Source organism: Simochromis diagramma, unplaced genomic scaffold (assembly GCF_900408965.1).
Source record: "Simochromis diagramma unplaced genomic scaffold, fSimDia1.1 OVJJ01000753.1, whole genome shotgun sequence".
NCBI classification, from domain to species: Eukaryota; Metazoa; Chordata; class Actinopteri; order Cichliformes; family Cichlidae; genus Simochromis; species Simochromis diagramma.
Window position 1 is genome coordinate 18254335 of NW_024387523.1, and position 24663 is coordinate 18278997.

At 41.6% G+C, this 24663-nt stretch overlaps 1 protein-coding gene across 1 annotated transcript; it reads right to left on the reverse strand.

The window, feature by feature from the left end:
• Window positions 1-2141: 2141 nt before the first annotated feature.
• On the reverse strand, window positions 2142-17371 carry LOC120726769 (SNF-related serine/threonine-protein kinase-like). The gene is made up of 7 exons (XM_040020694.1): window positions 15086-17371; window positions 14473-14691; window positions 13210-13456; window positions 7942-8083; window positions 6563-6775; window positions 6110-6244; window positions 2142-4843 (listed from the first exon to the last, which is right to left on the reverse strand). The coding sequence occupies exons 1-7, from the start codon at window positions 15206-15208 to the stop codon at window positions 3526-3528; spliced, it is 2397 nt and encodes a 798-aa protein (XP_039876628.1). The 5' UTR covers window positions 15209-17371; the 3' UTR covers window positions 2142-3525.
• Between the last annotated feature and the right edge of the window lie 7292 nt (window positions 17372-24663).

The following is a 24663-nucleotide window of genomic DNA, read 5'->3' on the forward strand; positions in this document are numbered from 1 at the left end:
AGTTATTTAATACTTACTGTATTGTAAAAGATGAGCACAAAGCCGAAATGGAAGTGTCTAAAATCTCCAAAATGACCTCTGCTGGTCATCAGAAGAATGAATATTTTAGACACTTCTTGATGCATTTTCAATCATCCAGGAAAGTAAATCTCCAAAAGTTGATTCTGTTCATCTGGACGCAGCGCTTTGTGGGAGAAACGTTTCGTCACTCATCCAAGTGACTTCTTCAGTCTCAGCTCAGGGAGGTCAGCTCCTTAATCGTAATTATTCAAATTCTCATGACCATTGATCAACAACCACTGACCAAAACTTCACATAGGGAGTGTTCGCCCAGGGCGGCAAACAGGCTAGGACCACCACTGCTCCCAGCCCATTGTTCCTTCAGTGGGCTGGTTTCAGTCATTATGCAAATGTACTGTTTATAAGATTGGGGAAACCTGCAGTCAGCTGAGACTGAAGAAGTCACTTGGATGAGTGACGAAACGTTTCTCCCACAAAACGCTACGTCCAGATGAACAGAATCAACTTTTGGAGATTTACTTTCCTGGATGATTGAGAATGCATCAAGAAGTGTCTAAAATATTCATTCTTCTGATGACCAGCAGAGGTCGCCAATTCTTATATTAAAAAAAAAGAAGCAACGCTGTACAGAAGCATGAACTGTATCTAAAAGATGGAGATCAGTCATTGGCTTTTTCAGTCTGCATTTTTGAAGCATCAGTCTTATCATTCTGGCTGGGGGCATGTTTATTTCTGGGACCCAGAAATGACCATATTTGGACAAAGGGTGGCCGAGATAAGTTATCACCTAGGGCTAGTGAGCTTTCCTAAAAAACAAAATATTTATAAAAAATATGCAATAATTTGACTGACTGAAACCCAGACTTCCTGGGCGGGCTATACCACCTATACCACAAAGCTAGCAATGTAATTTGTCAGATAATTTCGTTTAAAATGCCCCATGGCAGAGAGATCCAAGTGAGTGACTGAAATAAAACAAATAAATAAAATTTCATATTTAATCCATGTAACTTTATGGCTCATCAGTAGCCAAGCCTTTATACCAGGCAGTAAACACAAGCTTTCAAGCTTTATTTGGTCATTTTTAACACAGGTTGTCTCCCTTTTGGAGTGAGACTCAAGTGGTCATTAGAAGAACTGCAGTTTTGCCACAACCTTGTTGGCTTCATTGTTCAGCATTGGAGGCTGATGCTTGTACAGGGGCCAAGTGGAAAATTTCCCTATTGTTCGCATGACTGCGATTGCACGTATACACACTTTGCTCAAGACTTTGTCAAATCTTTGTTTCAAGTCCTGCTTCACACAAGTGTTTATTTCTACTGGCCCACTGAGAGTACATTTGATAGGGATTATGCTTGAGAAAATGCAGGAGGCTATATATACAATGGATGAGTAGTATTCTTTTAATATTTAAAATTAAAGCCGGATAGTCAGCCTGAAAGAGTCTGCAGTCATTTGGAGGGCACAAGAAATCTCCACAGAGAGCCCTGTGTTCACTGTGAGGAGAAAATGTCTGCCACATGGACCCAAGTGGATCCTCACATATATTATGTGAAAAGAAACAATGTTTCACAGGACTTTATGCAGTCTGCTGAAAAACTAAGTCCATCCTTACTAGCCAGGTGCTGCTACTCAAATTTACTTGACTAACAGATCATCGGCAAGTGTGAGCATAATCATAAAAGAGGTTTTAGCAGTTTGCATGTCTGGAGCATTCAGGTGTGTTAACACAATGTCACAGTCTTCCCACGAGTGGATGTCCCAGCAAATTCACCCCAAAATCACACAGTGCAATGCTCAGAGTCTGCAGGCTTCAGTTAGCATGTTAAATGTTAAAGTCGATGACAATAAAATTAGAAAAAGACTGAAAATCATGGCTTGTTTGGCTGTGCATAGACAACTTATTTTAAAAACTTTACTTCAGAAACTACATTCAACCATACTTGCTGAATCAGGTTTATAGTAACTGCCATTAGGCAATAAAGACAATATCTATTAGACCTCATTAACCAACGGGTGACATCACCATGGCTATTATATATAGAACCTGTGCTTTAAACCTCTGATACACTGATGGCAAAAGAGAAAACATTTACAACATTCGAGAAACAGACATGAGACTCCATTCACATCATTTTATTTTAATAGATCTCTATCATATACATACAGTACAATATGCTCAAGACAGATCTTATGGCACATATATTATTGTTGTACATTTTGCAGTCGCTGGTATTGCTGTGAGGTTACAGTAAAGTGACCATTTGAATCTGTTACTTAGGTAGATACAATAGGTGGCTTGACCTCAGTGGGTTAAGAGTAAGGTTGCTACAGCAAAAACACATGCACTGTCAAGTTATATATTCCGCTAGGGGTGGGTCACACATCCAGTTACACAGGCTGACACTTTAAGGGGCGGTGTTGTTGTTTTCCATTTAAACCCCTCGATTGTTGTTGTTGTTGTCTTGGAATACGCTACAACAGTGGCTACTGTGATCCTGGACAGCTACGGGATGAACATGGTTTGGGTTTGCCCCAGTTTTAAATTTTTCTTCCTTCCACCGGACATAGAAACAGGGCCACTTCACTTTAAAAAGCTGCCATTGCACATTTAATAATTTGATTATGTGGTGGTGGAGATTTCTGATCTCTTTAAACAGCTTTAGAGCTCTGGGTTCAACCAAAACCTTGGATATCCAGTAGGAATGACGAATAATGGTGCGTTAGGATCTAGTATTCAGGTTTCTACCGCAATACAACATTACCGTTAATACTACAGGTACAGAGTACTGCTAGGTATATTCACATATGTACAAACTCTGCCGTTCACCTGCAGAGACTTGACGAGCGAGTGTGCATTTCCTTTTCTATAGAGCATGTTCGAGATAGAAAAATAAAACAGTGATAAGACTACAAAATATTGTGTGCCACCGTCATCATTTTCACCCTGTATTGGTCCTTGTTTCAGTGAAAACACTTAACTCTTTCAGTCAAAGCATTAAAATAAAAAAAAGATAAAATGTCCAAAATATAATTTAAAAATTATATTAAAAAACAGCATCAAAACACAACAAAAAGATGATATGTAACATGATACTTTAAAAAAAATCTACAGCTTTCCCTTTCATCGGCTTACCAGAGTGCTGACGGTGTGAATGTTGTGCGCATACGGTATTTAAGAGTGTGAAAGTGTGAGCACCTTCGGTATCATCATTTAAACACACCTGCCGGTTAGGACCTCCCCCCCTTACGTGTTTTGTTGAATCTGCTGAAAGTACTTCACATACTTGGCATTGCACCCAGTGTCCTCCGTGGAGACTTATTGTCTCTAAATGTGCAATTTTTGGCATTTGGACCTCCCAGTTATTCACTAATGTGTGTCAAAACAAAAGGGAAGAAATAGAAATGCAAAAACAATGCGCATTCATGTGGTGACATCACTGAAATGAAAGCAGAATAATAATGGTCGCAGGAATATGAGCGGAGGAACATGGGAGGTGTGCTCTAGATGACCTGGCAGCAGCTGTGTGGGGTTGGCGTGCAGAGCAGACCCTCCTTGGGGCTCCGGTGAATGTTGACGGACAGAGTCTTGTCGCTCAGAGGCATCTGCAGCACACGGTTCTTCATGTTCCTGTGGTTTTCCCGGGCCAGGTCCAGCTCTCCCAGCCTCAATCGGCCCGAGCAGGGTCCCTCCAGCAGCGGATCTGCCAGTGCGTCTCCCAGCGGGGGCTGGTGGTACAGGTTGCCCCTGGGCGAGGGGCCACCCAGGAGCGAGACCTTATCTAAACTACCAGTGGATCCGCCCATGCACATTCTCCACATGGGACGGTCCTGGGCATCTCCACCAGCACTGCCGGCACTGCCAGCAGCAACACCTCCGCCACCTCCCCCTCCTCCCCCCGTTAAGTTGTGGAACTGAGAGCTTAGGCACAGGCTCATCAGCTTTAGGCTTTCCACCAGACCGCTGGCAGCCTTGGCTGTGCCTTTACCTTGGCCTGACCCTGATCCAGGACTGGCACAGTTGGAAGGACTGTCCTGTCCTGCCCCAGTTTTCTCTCCATCCTCTTTCCTCCCTCCTCTCTCAACCCCATGTTCATCTAGACTTGCTGTGTCAGGTTTATAGTGACTTTCTGTATCATCATCACTAGTGTCTGAGCTAGGAGTGAACGTGGCAACTGGTGCCAGTGCACCAACAGTTTTAGGTGAGGACATGAGTGTTGAAGGTGAAGGTATCCTAGAGTTCAGATTGAGGCTGAGGCTGGGTTTGGGCGGGCCAAGTCCCTGCAACTCCCTGCTCTCTTCCTCTTCCTCCTCATCCTCCTTATCCTCCTCGTGGATCTGGTTGAGAATTGGAGCACTCATACGAGATGTCAGCCGATTACTGGACAAAGACGACGATGAGGAGGAAGCTTTGCAACGAAGCACCACTTGAGAAGGCAGTGTACAGGGGGGCAAACATTTGTCTTCTGCCCCATCTTCTTCCTCATCCTCTTCCACGCTGAAAAGGCTGGGACTCCGAGGTTTTCCAGGACCCACTGAAGAAAGAGAGCCCAACCTAAGGGGGTTGGAGTGGGGCTTTGCCAGAGGTCTGAGCCCTCTCTCCTGGTTTTGTTGTGGCGCCTGCTGCTGCTGGCTGGATGCTAGAGTGTGATTTTCCTGCCGCTGGCTGACATCTAGCAGAGCTGTTTTAGGCCTGGGGCCTTTGTGGAGGCTCTCAGCACTACGGGCAGGGGACTGCGGCCCTCCAGGGTGGGAGATAGCTGGACCCCCTAAACCATCGCTGACATCCTGGTGAACATCCACTCTGGTGGGCCAAGACTGCCTGCAAAGGGCCAAATACAATGTTGAGAATTAATAAATTACATACGATTCTTAAGTTATTTCAATGGTGGCAAAAAAATGACATTTACTTTTTTTTTCGAGAGACAAAAAAACTGATAAATAAATAGAGTAAATACCTAGCTGTAATCAGCTAGAAAGGTTAGCATAAAAACTTATAGCAGCTAGCCTGGTTCTGTATAACATAACTAAAAATATAAAGCTAAATAAAACACTGAAGATTCCTAATAAACCCCCTTATAGCATATATAAGATATATGAAGTACACAAATATACCGTAAGCTACCAATTTATCAAAAGTTAGCAATTTTCTATATTTATAATCTCAAACCAAAGCTATCTGCTAACTGGCTCCAGGCTCTGTGCATTAATTAAAACCTGTGCATGCATTAAAACCATATAAATGTAAAAAAGTGATACCATGTATAAAATGTTGATCTTCAGGTGTTTGTTAATGACTCTCTTCCACCTCGTGTTACTCACTATTTTACGTATTTTAACAGTTTACACCAAGCTAAGCTAACTAGCCGCTAGCTATGCTTCACTGATTTGTTCTGAGACTCAAAGAAAATTTCTCAAAATGCTGAATTATTTACTTCTCTAACGGTAACAGCCACATTATTTTCTCCATTTATCCTACATTAGAATAAGAGCGGTAAATGGCCATGCTGTTAATATTTAATTCTGTTGGAGTGGTTGAATTTAAGTTCAGTGCTATATTGCTAGGAAGTTATGAGAGATGGTTGAAGGCACTTTGGGAAATATGATGCTCCTCTCCAACTCTGACTGGCCTTAAAATTGTGATGCAAGACAATAGAGCTAAATATGTCGAATCCACAAAACAAGCAGTGAGATTATTCTTTAATCTATATTACTTTTTTCTTCTAATCTCATTTACTTAATATTTTCACAGAATTATATAAAATTCTCTTTATTTTAGAGGTGTAGTGTAACTTCATAGTTAAATCTTCAATGTTAGATTCAGTCTCTCAGAAGAGAAAATAAAAAGACGCTGCTTTTGTTCTGTTGCAGGATATTTCTGGTAGCACATCCCTCACAGTGTTGCTGATCTGCAGCCTCTCTTCTATTCTCAGTGTGTCCTTCAATCCCTGCTGAAAAAAAAAGGGCTCCGTCTGTCCATCCTCTGTCAGACTTGTTTTGCGTAAACTGACAGTACGCAGCACTGCAGAGGCAGCATTCTGTCTGTCTCAGGAAATGTTTGTGTATGTGCGCTGGGGTGTGTGTGTACCTGAATTGGGCCTTGCTGGGGCTGGGTGATCGTGTCTGGCTGTGTTGCTCCTTCTCTTGTCTCTCCCTCAGCATCCTCTCGGCCAGCAGGAAGTAGGTAGCTGTGATGTGATTGTACTGGTTAGACTCCAGAGCCCTGTGACGGAGGAGACAGAAATCAAATTGAGGTCCAAAATGCACAAAAGTATGCACGCGCACACGCATATATGGAACACAGATCAACGCCCCACCCCACCCGTGAGTGGAAAAAGGGAAGTGACGGGAGTGGAGATTTAATTTGACAGCTCAGGATTGACTGCCAGCTGCTTGTTAATGCCAATTAAACTGCTGAAGACACTCAATTACACTTCAGTGGGACGAGTGAACCATGACGAATTTTCGGAGATTACACAAGATAGAACAGCTTTGCATTGATTTTTACTTATGTGTGATTGTACGAGAGAGGGACACATACTCAGTTATGGCGTCTCTGTCTGCGATGCCCCCGAGCACCATGCGTTGGATGATGGAGCCATGCTCCTCCTCCGACAAGCTGCGATGGGACACCAGAGGAGTAGACAGCTTTGTGGCTGGGGAGGGGTCGACACCTTGAAGCCACTGATGGCTCTCAATCTGCTCTAGGGTCGCTCTCTTCTTGGGGTCTCTCTGCAGCATGTGGCCTATAAGACTGGAGGGAATCACAGTGGAGGTAAGTACTCCTGACACACCAGAGAAACAGCTGGTCGTTGATGTAGGAATGTTTAAAAGGCAGAAACTGGTGTTACGAATGAAATAAGAATGGATGGTAATAGAAAATTTTAATTTATTACAGTTGCAGGGTTTTGTCCAAACCTGGCCATGTTACCGAACAGACTTACAGATGGGACAGAACTAAGGTGTCTCATTTGTCTGGTTCTTTATTCTTTTTCTAAGTACTTATTGTTTTTATATGTGTAAAATAGCTCATAGCAACAGTAGGCTATTAATCTTTATCAGCTAACCTAACAGCTAACCTCCTGGCACGAGTTCAAGCCTCCAGGCCTGTAATACAAGTAGGTGTACAGCATGCAGAGCTTCCAACAAACTGTGCATGCTGTACACCTACACACGAGTGGAACAGGGTGTTGCCTATTCAGCTGCTAGCCGCACAGCTAACAAACGAGCCAGGATTATGAAGCGATGCGTTTTCTCTTGCAAATTATCAATGCACCTAATCTAGACTGATTAGAAGTTAGCGCTTATAATATCTGACTGCACGCGTTTCTCCTCCAAACAATAGCAGTACTGGCATTGAAAGAACCCTGTTTGGGTCTGCATACAAGCTATTTATTTTTTGCACTCTGGCTTAGCAAGATATACTAAATCCACTGGCTAAATCCCCCAAACAAATAGGTAGAAGTGCTGTTTTATCAGGCCCACGTTGGCAATAGATTTGGATGAGGGTTCAAATAAACATCACACAAACTGGGCTACGTGCCAATATTTGGGGTGCTTCGTGAAAGTCAACCTGACCCAATGAAGCCATGTTCACTAACAGTATGTGTCTGCAAAGCTTCAGCCGTTCAAAATGTATTCTGCAACTATTTCGCCCAGCTCTGCTTTGACTCATCGTTAAACCCTCACAATGTTAAAAATAGAAGTCCAATTTTAAAGGGTGCATTAGATACACTTAACGCAGCACTGCATCTCTGGTGGAGCAGCTGACTGCAGCACTGAGTGAAAGCAGGACAACGAAGGGAGACCGCACCTCTCTCTTTGCTCTCTTTTCTTCACACATCTACAAACATGAAATATGCAGCACCTGCAGAGTACTCTGTCCATCTTTGCGGCTATGTGCGTGGGCTTGTTACTTACTCTCTGCATGCATGGGAGATGTGCGACGGCACCGTGTATTTGCAGTCCATGATCATAGTGAGCGTTTCGCTGTCATTAGCCTCCTGAAAGGGGGGCTGACCACAGACCAGCATGAAGAGGATCACGCCCAGACTCCAGATATCTGCAGAGACACAGAGAGAGAATGTGGTCTGTTTATACTGAACAAGTCATTACGGTCAGAAAAAAAATTGTTGTTTTTGTAAGAAGGCCAGAAAATAAAGATGACTGATCAACTAAGTGAAGCCCGCATGTTCTGTCTGCTTAGTGACCTAGATAAAGAAGAACCCCCCCCCCTCAAAAAAAACAAACAAAACAAGAGCTGTCTCTTCCCCAAGTTCAAATGAAGCATGAATCATATTCGATCAGAGCCATTTCCATGAATGTGTGCCAGCTTAGGACACATCTGTCTAACCGAGGATGAAGCTCAGTGCTGCTGCCTGCCGCCAGCGTCATGCTCACACTTACACTGGTGCACGCGCTTCCACACAAACGCGCCGTCCAGGGAAAGTGGGTTAACGTGTTCATCCCTCAAAGCTTCATACAAATGCTAATTTTATGGAACGCTTCTCTTGGTCTGATTCAAAAGAGCAACTTTATTGCTCAGGGCTTCCACTGCTGCTCGGGTCAGCAGGATGGTCCACTGACACACATTCTGCTGTCATATACAGACTGCGAGCAGAGGCTGTGACATAAAAGCAAGCAGACTCGGTCTTAGTCACGGTTTTGACCCATTTTCAGCAAATTTCATAGTAAGCTTTGTCTGCTCTTAAGATTGACTTAAGTAAAAAACACAAAATCCAGGTTTAATTTAGTACCTGTATCATTTCTTAACCATAAAATGATTTAGTCAAACATCTATAAAATGCATTTGACCATTAAACTAGTAGTGTGCGACACTTCAAATTTTGACATTAATCCGATACCCACGAAATACAGGGCCAGTATTGCCAACACCAAAACTGATACTGATATTTTTAACTTATAAAGTCAGCTTATGTAGGTGAGACCATTGTGTCATGATTAGATGAATCATCATCAATTTGCAATTTTACTGAGGTTTTTACTTTTTACAATAATTAGTTTAAACAACAAAATACACATTTCTGCTTTTCATGCATTTTGAAACTGTGTTTTTTTGGACCTGAAATGTAAATGTGCAGTCTTTAAAGCACTTCGGGTCGACATGTGTTGTTTAAATGTGCAATCAATAGGTTTTAAGTAAAATAGATGTGACAGTCAACACAAAAAGGCATCTTCTCATTTCCAGAAAAAACAAATTTATTAGGTAAACCAAATACTGAACTTGGAGGATAGGATATCAATATGATATCAGTACAATATCGACAGTATTGATACTGTGGATATTTGGATCGATCTGCCCACATCTACATTAAACCCCACAAACATGTTCCATTTTACTTTGAAATAAGTCACATTATGAAAGCTAAAGAGATGCTAGTTAGCATCTGGTTTTCAAACTGAAATAAATTATTTTATGTCACTAGCAACTGTGGAACAAGCTGCAAGCTGTTCGCTCCTTTTAGATTACTTTTTAGACTTTCCTGAGATAAATTTGGGCCCTTGTCAGCTATGAGATACTCTTTGTTCATTAGCTAGTTCATTGTGTTTGTTAGCTAGCTAGGTGCTAATTTTCACTATTAGTGTTTAGGCATTACATCAGTGTTTAGAAGAGTGGTGACCTAAGGAACTTGGAAAGAAAGCAGCTAGGCTTCTTTAAGTTTTGAAGACATTTCACTGCTCAGCCAAGAGACCTCTTCGGTTCTAAAACCAAAAGGTGGAGAGTCTCAGGTATTTAAATCCTAGCAGAGGTCGAAGATGCTATGCAATTTTTCCATTTTTGACCGAGAAGACAAATGGTTTGAAAGAGGAGTAAAGGAGGCTATTTATGACCACTGTGAACAACCATCATTTATCAGTGGGCATGGCTTACAACACCAACTGTCTCCCACCTACAATGGAGTCTTAAAATTCCTTCTCAGGTGCCTCAACCCCCACTCACATCTTGCATTAGCTGATCTAGCTGATCTGTGGTAAAGACCCACACCTTTTTTCACACCTTGGTTAATGTGATGGCACACATGACTAATAGCAGGACAACCACCACCTAAGGGACAGCCCCCACTAGGGTTTTAATACCTGGGACTCTCCACCATTTGGTTTTAGAACTGAAGAAGCTTCTTGGACAAAACTTAAAGAAGTCCAGTCGTTTTCTTCCCAAGTTCCTTAGACTATCATGACCTGCATGACTGAGAACTTAGACAAGAGTGGTGATGATAAATGTAATAAAACCAGCTTTTGCAGTGCACAGTCATTTTGTGAGTTCCTGTGTGACTAGATAGCAGGTAGCTAGGTCCTAAACAAGCTTGCTAGCACTCAATCCTCGCGCCCAAATATGCCAATTTCTAGCTCAAAAAAGACAAAAAAGCAAACCGTAAAAAGATAGTAATGAAAAAAATTTAAATGGGAGTGCAAAAGCAATGGGTGATGTCGCTGTAGCTATGTCCATCTTTTATATACAATCCATGGTTTTCTCAAAGGAACAGCACATGGTACAGCATGCTACAATTACTATCTGAACAAAACCTGTGCTCTTCTAACTCGGAAGTTTGAGAAGACCCAAAAAAAGGAGGTAAACAGATTGGAAGTGGGTTTACAGTGCTCGGGACCCCTGGTGATACGTCTTCATATCACTCCAGTTTGCCAGGATACGCAGGAGAGTTCAATCTGGTGGAGTAAATGTGGCAGTTTACTGTGGGTGGTGAGGATTTATTGCTTTGAGGCAGTGAAAGAGTGCTTCATACTGCTGATGGAGGGAGCAAATGCTGCTGCAGTCCCCACTGCCACCTTACCCCCAACCAACGTATCCTAGCAACCGCGACCCTGCTCCCTCATTACTTGCGTCAGCGGTCGGCCAAACTTCCTTCCTCGATAACTTTATTTATAAACCAGATGGCTCACACATCTCTGGATAACACTGTTCGTGTCAGCGCACATCAGCATCTCTCTCGCTAACAACGCCGACTCTTTATTGGTGACAGCTGGCAGTGTAAACATCCTTTCTGCTGCCCTGAACACCGTTTTAACAATGATAACCAACAGGATAACCAGTCCCTGTCCCAGGGTTAACCCTGAACACTGAGTGGGCCAACTCAAGCATCCTGTCCTACTCATCTTTATACAACATCTTTTTCTAAATCAATCAATCAATCAATCAATCAATCAATAAACATTTCCATTTATGTATGGTCATTATGGATAGATATGCTTTGAAGTATGCATGTGCCCAGAATAATCACTATTAGGTAAGTTATTTCTTTTTTAGGTGCAGGTTGTGCTTCATGAAGAGGAAGAGGAAATCTATATTTAACTTTCCATTTACTGAAGACAAAAAGGAGGGAGCCCACACACCGAAGAATATTTACAGAGAGGACTCATTTGTCCAACAAAATCATTTAATTTTAAGTTTTTCATAGAAGAATACAGTTTCGCACACATATCTGGGTCTCAATTTTCCTTTTAATTTCACTTCTAGTCTGCCATGACCCATTCATTTTTCAACTTAAGGCTGAAATCGCTACACTGAGTGACAAAAACAAGTATTTTAAATACAGAGTGATTGTTAGTTACATTTATACAGCAGTAAGGTTTGATGGGCATTTTCACTATGTTCTGATATTTCATTAAGTGACAAGCAACAATAAACAGCATACTAACCTCTAATGAAAAACTGTGAGAGCTAAGAGATGAAGAAGTTAAATTTGAAGCAATGTGACACCATTTATAAATAATTATAGTTTTTGTGTGGTTTGCTTGAAGCTTGGAGTGTTTGCCTCCTGCAAATTGGCTCCTTCTGCACAATCTGCAGGACTGACTCATGTTTAATCTCAAAATATTTTCAGCACTTCCTGAAAAAAAACAAAAACCAATGCCAAGCAGGCCCGAAGTGAGAAAGCCAGGCGAGGACAGCTTCTTATCTCTGCAACAAACTGGGGCGACCGCCACGTGGCAAGTCACCGGAAAAGCTCAGTTGCCCTACAGACTGTCAGCAGGTAGCCTGGCAGCAGTGTAATCCCAGCCCAGGTTTCCTCAAAGACCTGAACGTCAGGACTGCTGGCCTCCATTTAGCCTGTTCGCCCATCAGACAGCACTGCTGATACAATCACACAATATTACATCCCGGCTGGGTGGATAATCCCTGCAATCAAAACATCATCATCTCAGCTGAATGAGCAATAGTGCACAGGCAGTATGCACGGTCCAGAGAACAAACGCACACACGCCGCAAAATGTCCACTAACAAGTGCTCAGACAGGCCCCACACATTCAGCAACTCACACATCATCCATACGAAAACACACACGCGCAGTCAAATAAGACTATTATTGCTTTCAAAATATGGACGCCGCTTGGCACAAAAGAGAGTGAGAGGCAGTGAAGGCAGAGAGAAGAAAATAGCCACTGCAAATCCACTCAGTCAGAAAAACAGAAAATGCTTTTCTCCTGCTCCTCACAGAGAGGCCTCTGGGTAGACAGAGGGACTCCTGATGCCTTTTTCTCGCTCTGTCAGTTTCCCTCTTACTTCCCTTTCTTTCTCTTGCCCTCTTTTCCCTCACTCTGCACAATTATGTTTGATTTGTTTTCCGTTACAATATAATTCAATATCTTAACTTCGCCTCAGCAGCAAGAACTGGGAGCACCATTGATGGGAGAGACGATGTTGGGGTGGGGGGGTGGTGGTGACACTGATGGTGAGGTGAGTGCGCGCTCCAATTACAGAAGAAGAGAGTGCTGAGAAACCAATTTCAGCCCGATCTGATATCAGATTTTGTTATTCACAGAGAGGCAAATGAAAGCAAACTGCAGACAGAAATAAACTGCAGGTGCAGGACTGCAGGGCTGTGGATCATCTCATTTCCAGGCTTCAAGGTATGCTATCATGCTCTGAACTTTGAACAGCTCCTCTCCTTCTATCAGCTGCCTGATAATACCGGCAGTGTGCCAAGCAGGTCTACAGGTTCCTTACAAACCATTGCAGGCCATATAGCTTGGTCAGAGCTATCACAGCTGAGACAGTGATTGAATGCGAATGTGAGCTGCTGCTTGATACAACACTGCACTAACAACTCAGACGGTGTCCTGTTTTAGTAAAGCTAAAGCTGTAGGAACTAAAATAAATCACCACAGATGTACCCCAGCAGCTACTCTCTGTCACTTCTTCAGACTTACCCACAGCAGGAGCGTCGTATTCATCCCCCAGCAGTATTTCAGGCGCTGAGTAGGCCAGTGAGCCGCAGGAGGTGTTTAGTTTTTTCCCAGGTTGAAACCGGTTGCTGAACCCGAAGTCAGTGAGCTTGACGACACCCTGCTTCTCGAAGAACACCACGTTTTCAGGCTTCAGGTCCCTGTGCACCACATGTAGCCGGTGGCAGTAGGAGATGGCATGGACGATTTGGGCAAAGTAACACTTGGCCACCTTAAAGAGGAGAGACAAATGTAAAAAAATACAATAAAAATGCTCCAAAACCCAGAAAACAAACAGCAAACTAAAAAGAAGTTAGCAAGAGTTAGCTTGAGAAAAGTTTGGAATAGATAAAGAGTCAGGATCTGCAGAATTAGAGCGGGAAAATTTGACTCGAACTTGAATATTTAACTCCAACAGAATGCTAATGTTAGTGTGGTGTTTGCAACTTGTTCCTGTTTTTCTAAAGTGGCCAGAAAGTACATGTAGCTAGCTAGCTTAGCAAGAAGACTGGAATAGCTAATCAACGATTGCAGAAACATGGCAAACACTTTGTTTTTACACTTTTGTTTTCTGATAAAACAGACAACATAACTATTATGCAGTTAGTGAGTTTTAGAGGTGCTTGTATGAAGAATTTTTATTTCCTTTAGGCACGACCACATCTCTTCTTAAACACGTAAGAAAATATGAAGGGAACTTTGAACAACCAGTGTCAAACATACAGTGATTATTAACAACTATATGTTTTATAAAAGATTTATTACAAATGTGATTATCATCTTTCTTTCACATGTCACATTGAATATATGTTGCCTGTATGCAATGTTGTGATAAACAAAATTTGCATCCGCAAAGGAATTTTGTTCAACTCGCCGCTAAATATGGAATAAAGACTCCTTTTGCCCTCCTTTAGTTACAGTGTTATTGCTTTCAGCATCACTGTTGCTTACTTATGTCTAGAATTTATTAACTTCCAAGTATCTGCATATATAATGCTTCTGGCTACCATTGAACTATTCTTCACTATATTTCCTCACAATTTCATACTAGCTAGAAATAAACCAAACCAATGCAACCAAATTCTGTTCTTTTAAAAAATGCTTCCCTTCCCATCTCCAGATAAACTAAATTAATGTGTCAAGGTTCTTTCTTCAAGTACCCAAGATCAAGTACAGAAACAAAGAAGTAACTCAAGGTTTGGTAGACTGCATGAAGGACACCTCTGCATCTTCATTAGCCCCACTAACCTCCTCGCTGAGGCCTCCTTCATGTTTCATGATGCAGTCATACATGTCTCCTCCGTCGCCCAGCTCCAAGATGAGGTAGAGCTTTGTGGCCGTATCGATGACCTCGTAGAGGCGTACCACGTTGGGGTGTTGCACCATCTTCATGCATCGCACCTCCTGAAAAAGGTGACCCCGTGCGACCGGGTCCAGCTTCATCTTATCGATCACCTTCACCGCAACCTGAAAGACAGAAGTTAGAACTGATCAGAACAATAGCAGCGCTGGTAACGTCAGCAGCTGTTGAAGCACTTGCACAGAAACAGTGAGACTGTATTATCTTCACTTAGAGGTGCTTAGTAGAGCTAGTACAGATGTTCTGATGTCCACCAAGAACAGAATCACACTATCAGAAATATTTAGTCTCATCAGTGCTCCCAGTCACCCTTCTGTGGTATGCCTGTTTCTAAGAACAAGGGTGACGTCTTTAAAAGTATTTTTAAATCTTTTTTTAAAATCTTAAAATCTTTTTTTAAAATCTTTAAAAGTATTTTTAAACTTTTTTTTCCAAAGTGAAGAAATCTAGTAACTGCCAACAAATGATTGAACTTGCATATACAGACTTGGACGAGCATACCTTTTCTCCAGTGAATACATGGCGGGCCAGTTTGACCACAGCAAAGTGTCCACGACCCAATGTCTTGTCCAGGTCGTACAGCCCTGCAATCTTCCCATCATGATGGCGCTTCAGCCCCGCCATGGCTGTTGGCGGATGGGGAGGTCGGAGCTGCCTTCTGTCACCTGCCGGTCTTCGGCTGTCAGTCCTTCATCTTCTCCTGATTAGGCTGAACGTACGTGAGGTTGGTGGTGGTGGTGTTTGAGCTAATTCTGGGCTAACTGTTGATCTCCTTGAGGTAGATTTGATAGCATGATACTCAACTGGTTGTGGCAAATATTTCGGGTTTTGAGTGCTCCACTCAGTTCAGTCCCACTTCGCTATGATCTGAGGGTGAGAACGGGGAAAACAGTAAGAGATACAAGAAACCAAAACACAACCACTCATGATAATAGTCACTTACTCTGCTAAACAATGGATCACGAACCTGTCTGATGAACTAATATTTGCTCACCATTACTGCTCATTACTTTGGCATTAGCTGGACCAAGGCCACAGTATCATAATAATAATAGCTCGAATTGCAGAGAGTGAGCCAAGAGTCTAAAGTCCAGTTGTTATGTAAAGTTATCTTTAACAGTGCTTGGAGAAAACTTGAAGAGTCGTGGTTTGTCATGGTCAACATCTCATTGTGCAAAAAAAACAAAACAAAGCATAACTAAAACCAATAGCATTAGCTTTGTAGGTATTTGTTCATAAACTAGTGTTGGATAAATTATAACTCTGAACTAAGAGTAACATCAGGGAACAGCAAGCAGAGACCATGAGTGTTCAACAGCCCATCCTATCCAAAACTCTATATTCTATTATAGACTATGGGATTGCTGTCTGCCAGAGTCAGAAAAAAACTAACAGACTGACATATTTTAAGGTATAACTAAACAGCAAAATCAACTACATTTATAATATCAATTTTTTTTTTAAGTGTCTTTATTTGCTATGAAATTTTAAAAAATGAAAACAGAAAATAGCAATAAAATATGGAGAACCCAACACAGTACATTAGGAAATATAGTGACAAGTTTATATTCAGAGAGGATATTTGGAGATTGACTTTTGATCATGTTTTGACTCACATTTGTATGTTACATTCACTGTAGTTTTTGGCCAACAGACAAACACTACACCTACTCTGAGTTGCATTTACTGTCTCAGTGACACAGCTGTGCAGGATAAAAGGCTAGGACATATGCACTGTTATTTTAAGGGCTCAAAAAACTTGTATTATTTTTTATAATTAGGTTATTTCTTTGTTTTGTTTTTCCTTTTACATATTGTAAGAAATTGTGCCTAAAAAGCCAACAAGGAAGTGCCTTAAAGTGGCATTTAATAACCACCAGGGGGAAAACCCAGTGGTTGCAAAAAGACTTCTGGTCCTACAGCAGTCAATGGGGGAAACCTCCCTGAGCCCTGACTTGTGGAAACACTTTTCCTGATTAGTTTAGAGTCTCATTCAAATCCAAATGATCATTAAAATGATCTCATTTTGGTTTTTATCGAGCAACTCCAATGAGAGACTGGACTACAGTAAGTTCATTTTGGAAATCATGATCACAACGGAGGATTGCACATATGTTCTCTGGCTAAGGTCTCAGCTAGTGAGGGCTGGGTTTCCCAGTCAGATCTTCCAATCCCTAAATTAAAAAACCCAACATGGTTATAGCAAAAATGCTTATTTTGAGACTTTCATTATTTTTCAAACAATATGTTAATTGAGTTTTATATTACAGAACAAGCAAAGAAGAGACTTTAAATTTTAATGGGTTACCTCACGGTAGCGGTGTCCATCTGTTATACTAATCACCAAATATTTTTTTTTACAATTTTACAAACTTCATTAAAGATTAAAGCACCTGCCACATCATTTTCCGTCACTCTAGCAAGCCACTCAATTATTTCTGCTGATTCACATTTGCTCAGGAATGATACTGTACAGGCTACATTTTGATTTTCTATCTGTCACCTTTTGCCTGCCCAAGATGACAAACTAAACTAGTTCATCTCAAATTCCGATACGCTTATGTCAGACGCCCCTGCCCCGATTGCCACAAGCTTCTCTCGTCATGCAGTGTGTTGCTTCACAGCCCTGGGTTACGAAACAATGCCTGCAGGGGAGGCATGCCATTCCGCTTCCAAGAACCTGCATACCAGGAGCATGGCGACGACACAAAACACACAATTTGCAGGCCAAGAACATTCCTGTGTACTGATCCTCGCCTAGGTGTGTCCAACTCACCTGAATTTAAAAGACAACACATTTCCAAACAGGTGTTGTCAGGGGACACACCTATCAACTAAATACAGTAAGAAAAGCAAAATAAAAGCCGCTCTAACCTAGTAGCAGTCTGCGGTTGCTTAAATCAGACTATGAAAGCCTAAAACGCTCTTTGGGCTTTTTGGGAGAAATGTACGTTCCAGAAGATCGAGGCAAGACAGAAGGTAAGGCCGTGTTTCACTTTCTAAAGTTTTTAAATTAGTGTTATGGGAGAAAGGGTCGACACTTAAACACTGAATTAAATAGTCGTTAATATGGTTTTAATGGCAAATCCAAAATAGTTTTGGAGGGGGAAAAAGGTAGGACGCGGATGTGAAAACGTTCGTCTGCTGGGTTGATAGATGTGATTTCATTATTTGTGATTTATTGATGGTGAAGACATAATCTCCTTAAACGTGTGACCAGTGTGGTCTAAGATGCTGCTTTTTTGCAATATGATTCCAGTTGTTTGTTGTACTTGTCTGTTCTGATGTTTGCAGTGGTAATGACTTCAGTTGGTGGTGGAAGCTCACCACCTTATCAATAGCTGTAGAAAATACTGAACTGGTTACCACATAGTTCACATAGACCAGTCTGCCAGCACCAGTTTCATACACAACTTTTTTTCAGTCAAATGAAGCTATACCACATACACTATACAAAGAAAAACTATCACAGTATTTTGGGTGGTACTTACAGAACTGTTTCCAAAAGGTTCACGTCTGAAGACATAAGATTACACAAATGCCTCTGAGGGTTTAACAGCAATGTTGTGATACCTTGTAGTAGAGCAGGGCGATATGACCAAAAATATTTATCACGATATACATTTGAAAATTTGCAATAACGATATAACTGACGATATAATTGACACTAGACAAAATACTTTACAACTCCACAACTTTATCAGTGCAAAAACACCCATCACTGTATTTTCACTTAAACAAGCAGCTGTTTATTATGTGCATTAAAGTTATATAAAAACGTAACAGTGCAAAATCCTTGCTGACAGTTTAACCAAAAGGCATTTCGAGTGGAAATTGGCCGACATATCCTCAGCATAACCACGTATAATATCCACAAAACTTAAAAAGAGGTTATACACACACAATACGGTAATATTATGTTGAAGCACAGTACGTATCACTCCGCGAGGCGCCTGCCTAATATAGCCGTAATGCTCCGACAATCCATCAAGCGGTGCGGCTTTGTAGCTTAGCAAAGTCGCACTAAAACATTTGACAGATTTTTGAGCGCCGTGTACGACATGAAATCGTTTCGAGGTCAGTAAACACAACCAGAATTCATACATAAGGCACACGGGATTATAAGAGGCACTGTCGATTTTCAGAAAAATCAAAGGATTGATTTTAAGTGTACCGTATTTTCCAAACAACACGGTAATAACAACGGCCCGCTAGCATGCTCTACCAAAAATAGTGCTTTGTTGTGTATCTGACGGATGAAAGCCAAACCAGTTCCACACCACTGAAGCTGCAGCATTTTTACAAACCAATTCTGGTTCATCCGTTTCATTCAACGATCCGCTTTCGCTCTTCTCATTCTGCGTCGCCGCCATGTAAACATAGGCACTGCGCATGCGCATTTTACCCATATTCTATCGTGATATTTCATTTTCCTATGGTTTCCCAAAATTACACCAGTATTACCGTGAACGGTATGATATAGCCCAGCTCTACCTTGTAGCTCACTTAGTGTGCACCTTAGAGGTTAAGGTCAGATCTGTCAAGCCAGTTGCTCAGTCATCTGTCATTACTAAACAAAAGTTTAAACAAAATTGCTGTGTACACTTCATTTTTGCGTGACTGTGTAACAGATTGTTCTAGTCTAGTTGGTCACAGCAATGCAGAAGATTATATATATATGGCGACATATATAAAATGGGTTCATTACTAGGACACAAAGTATCTGCAGTGCAGATTGGAATTACTTCAAATGCTTAAAATAATCGACAGTACGATGAATAAAATGTGGCGAGCAGAGTATTCACACCTTAACCAAAGTTCATGAAGTCTCAGATCCAGATCAAGGATGTCTCGGTGAGCCTGAGAAGGGTTGTGGAAAGTATCTGCCCTTACTTTCTTAGACCCCGGAGCCTGTGATGGGAAAGGTTTCGAGCCTGCTGGAAGTTGTTGTGATGGAGATTCAGTGTTGGTACTTTGAGTGTTTTACTTTCACCTGTTTGGCCGTCTGCCACAGCTGAATGGATTCTAGTCAGTCACACAAAAAAGCAAACCACCCCCAGGCGCTCTCTGACCCTTGCCTCTTGGATTTCTTTGCAGAAGGCCAAGATGTCTGACTTCGACCGCTACAAGGTGATGAAGGCCAAGAGAATGGTAAGTGTGGCAAAAACACAAAATGCTTCAAATATGTGAGCCAAGTAAGCAAGCAGAGTGGCTTCAGATTATTCCTGAGGTTCAAACACTGGAACCCTCAGCTCTGATATTTCCTGCCTGTTAAACATGCTCTTTGAGGCTGCACTGTCACTAACACACATGGTTAGAGCTTCTGAGGTTAGTGGATAGTGATTTAGTTAGTGATTGTGCCAGTAAGCAGGGTGCAGGTCAGTAGTGTTTATCCTCCAGCAGTCACTGAATATTTTTTTAATGCATTCTGTTATTTTTTTTTTTCCTTTGCAGAGGAACAAGATCATCAAGCATGAGGTGAAGAAGCTGCAGAAGGAGGCTGCAAAGAAGTGAACAGTTTCTACAAAATAAATGTCCTGTTCAATTGTTCTCCTGTTGTCTTCTCTTCTTTTATCCTCAGTTTGAAACTGCTTTAGACCTTTAAACCTGAGCTGCTGGTACATAGAAATACCAAAACCCAAATTTTGATATGAGGACATTATCCCTAAAGTTTCCAAAGCTTCTGTGAACTCAGAAAAGTAACTGATGTAAAAACATAGAGCCAAGTAATAGAGTAAATGTTCTTAAAGTATTGGGTAAAATTTGTAATCACAGCTTATTTGAAGCTTTGAGACGGGATGTCTACAACACAGAGTTGGCTGCTTTCATAAAGTTATTTTTTTGTAATTCTAATATCTGTGCTGACCACCTTAAATTAAATATTTCATCTGGGCATATGGCCTCCTTTACAGTAATGCTTAAAGTACTGAAATGAACAACCAAACTGTAAACTTAAGAATTCAAAATAAAATGTTTTTTTTAAAGATCAAAGATCTATAATATCCAGGCTTGTGTCTGTAACCAAGCTGGAGTCATAACACTTAACATGAGCAAAATGCAGGATGTGCAGGACTATAACTGTTACAGTCAAATATATATGGACCTGTGAGCAATGCCTAAGTTTGTTTTACATTAAGCTGATGCAGGAACATACTTGTAATACACAGTGGTGCATAAAAATGAAGCAGAAAGCAGGAAATGAAGTGTTTGATATTCAAAGTTGTGTAGTAACTCATAAGGAGCCCATCACAATCCCTGTCAATGTATTACAAACTATATACATTCCAGTGACACTGGTGTAATCACTGTAAGAGTAATAAATGTACAAAAGGTCATTTCTGCCCAGTGTACTTTAATCTGTATATGTCTTACTTACAGGCTATCTATTATACCTGGGATCAAGGTTAACCTATCCAACCACACTTAATATGACAACTGACAGTCAACTAATCATTTAACATAAATACTTCCGTTTTTAATTACTTTGTGCTTCCTAATTTAGCCTCAACGTGTCGCTAAAGTGATCGTTGGAGTGTAAGGCAAAAAAACCAAACAAACATAAAAACCGAGCGCCAAGAACCATTTTGTCACTTGGCCACTAGATGGCAGTCTTGGTTAATCTTGGCTGATGTAGTGGAGCATAGCCTCTTTGTCTCTTCATATTTACTTAAAAACAAGTGATAGTTTTTCAGATGTTTAAATCTGAGCCACTAAATGCAAAGCTGACGTGCGTCATTTTGCTCAGTAAATCATTTGTTTAAATAACTGTTAGCTGTGAGATGTTTGGTATGGTACTTATGTGGTAAAGCACAGAGCAGCTTTGCACCAATTCTTTGAAACAGATTCCTTACTTTTATTTTTAAAGAGCTTTTTTATAGAGCTCCCCAGTCCTGGCTGAAATAAGCCACCATTTTGGGAGATGCTGTCATCAGCCAAACAGGTTCCTCTTCAAACCTCAGAGAGGAGCTTGTAAATATTACATAACAGCGCGCTTGAACGTCTCCCAGCTGGTTGGGTGCACAGAGCAGGGACACGGAGATAATGCGCCCGAGGACTGGAGGAGGCCTGCAATCGGAGGTCCGATTCACAGCTGCTCTGGTTTTTACAGTATCATTAAAACACAAATAACGATGATAACGAGCCTTTGTTCTTTTTTGGGGCCGAGCCACATTAAACATCCCGGGATATATTTCACCCTGAAAGCGTTAAATGACTAATGCCGGGCTGTAGAGCAGGAGAACAGGTCAGTTAATAAGAAATGAGATAAAGTATATTTAGTGTTGTTATCGTGGGCCCGATAAACACGCTTTTCTCTGAGCGTAGTTCTGACGTCAGAGATGAATGGTACCAATGCGCAGTGATCATGGAGCCGTCATTTACCCGTAACAAGACCGGAAACGCTCTCTAGTGTCTTTCAAAATAAAACCAAAGTAAAGCTCCATTTTACGTCAGGCTTCCTCTTTATTTCCATTAGAACAGCAAAAATCGGAGGCAATGTTCAACATCTGAAGGGAGACAATAAAAAAGAAAGATTTCTGTTAATGGCATTTTTTTTTCTTTAATACTTTGTGAAATTTTAAAGAAAAAAACATATTTTTTGTTGTCATGCATTTTAGTACGTCACATATCTATAATGCAAAAGGATTAAGCACGTTTGCTGACTTGTCCGTGTGAATGTACTAGTTTAGTTGCCCTGATACAGGGCAACAAAATACAACAAAATACAAAATACAAGATACAAAATATTATCAAACTTTGTAAGATTTGGAAAAAAATTAAATTAAAAAAAATAGCGAGAAAAACATGCAAACACTCGAGCCCCAAACTGTGCCAAATCCAGAAAGTTCAATTCAAATCAGATTGACTTATATGGCGCCAAACCACAACAACACCCACCTCGAGGTATTTTATACTGTAAGGTACAATAATAGTGAGAAACCCCTAAAATCAAACGACCCCCTTGCAGAAGGGACTTGGGAAGGGACAGTGTTTAACAGGAAGAAACCTCAGGCAGAACCAGACTCAGGGAAGATGAGACGGGATTTAAAAAAACACATTAATCTCTGGGGAGAGTCAGAGAATGAACTAATGAAACTATTAAATGTATTTTAAATACATGTATCCGAGTGATTATTATTTTCCCGCAGTTTTTGAATATGTTTTTTAAATTCTGTATTATTTGTTTATCTATTTTCGCACATTTCCCACACTAGTTCCTTTACGCTTTTATTTTGAAAGCCACACGCCCTCGGTCGGCCTGCCCTCTGTGTTTACTTCACGCAGCTGAAAGCTCGGGGAGGGAGAGGGAGAGAGAGAGAGATCCTGAGTTGACAGTGTGACACATTAACACGGGGACTCGCTGGAATGATCCGTGGCCGGTGTGCTGTCCTCGGTACCGGGATTTTCACTGAACTGCGGTCTCGTTAAAACCTTGCGGCTCACTGTCCGGAGCCCCGCGCGCTCCCGCAGGTGTAAATGTGCCAGAATGGACGCTGCTTCAGATTCCTCTGTGGTGAGTAGGACTGCTGTAGTTGCGTGCATGCATGCTGGTGGTGTTTTGAGGAGGGGGGGTCTTGTGTAGTAAAGGTGTGTTAAGTCAGCTGGGCCTCCTTTGGGTTTGAGCTGGGGGGCACTTTCCCCTCACTGCGCATCTTTCGGGTATCATTTTAGCATGCTGCCCGTGTCCGCTCGCCTCTCGTATGTGCGCCGTTTGCGCAGGCTGCTCTTCTCCGCACTGTCATGTTGTTGTGGATGCAGCCAGCAGGCATGTTGACAGTTGGCTGGTCCCATATGGGCAGTAGCACCTATGCGGGTGTAGGAAAAAAATAAAAATGTGAGAGATAAAAGGCAGGGTGGTCATCTAACAGCTTTAACACAGAAAACCGCTGAGATTGATGAATCCGGTGTGAGGGGCGCATGAAGTGTTTCCCGTGGCATAGGGAAGCTAGTTTACAGGGATGGAACTTTATTATACACCTTCAATAACATACAGAGGAGACATGGAAGTGCGGGTTACAGAGCTGAAGGAGGCTCATGGTGTTGTAGTGTACTTCTTATATGCATGAGGGATTGCTGGCACTCTAATGTTCCTGTTATTTCTGTATTAGTTTGTTATAAAACCACTGTCATTTACTGGCACAGCAGGAACATAAAAACGAAAATTAATGCAGATAAAGTAGAGCATAAGGGTCAGGGATTTATCAGAGCTGCGTTGGAGGTTAAATTGCGTGTCTTTGACCCTGAAGCAGGAACTCTTTACTATCAAAGAGTTTGCATGTGAACAATGGTGCTTATATTTAGCCTATTGGTCTATACTTTAATCAAATGTACCAGGAAACTGATTTTACTATTAACCATAGATTTGATGATCCCACACCCTCTTCCAGTTTATCTCAAGTCTCACAGGCTGGGAGTCTGGAGCAGCAATTATAACAGGTCCTTGGCCTCATAATCTGCGTATGTGTACTTTTGTGCACGCAAGTACACACGCGCACGCAAACCTTGTAAATCAATACTCCACCATCACCTTGGACCGGTTACACAACCAATGTCTTTGCATGCATGACTGGTATACAGTTGTACAGTATGTTCACATGTCGCAGAGACTAGAGGGATGGCTGGCTTTGTTGTTAAAAAACAAACAAAATTAAAAAAAAAGAGAGCAAACTTCACCAAAAGTGCATTTTTGTACCTTGTTGTTGTTTCCATCACCAGGCGTTAGACTGGTCTCAGTCTGCTGAGATAAACATGAGGTCTAGATTTAGATGGGCTAATGTCAACGCCCAGGTTTGCTTATCAGCACACAGCAACGCACATTGACCTCACCTAACTTGCCCTATCATCAGACGAGTGCATCAGTGTGTGCGCTCTTGAGAGGACTGTGTGTGTGTCTGTGTGTCTCCTTTCTTTTCTTCAGTGTCTTGAAGCATTAACACCTACATGTTGTCATTGTCAAAGAGGCAAAGAGTTCAGCTCTGTTGATATTACTTTGCGTCTGTGTGTGTGAGTGAAAGAAAAATCAGAAAGATGAAGATGTCAGCCTCCTATTATAAGAAACATGACTCACTCTTTTCTCACAG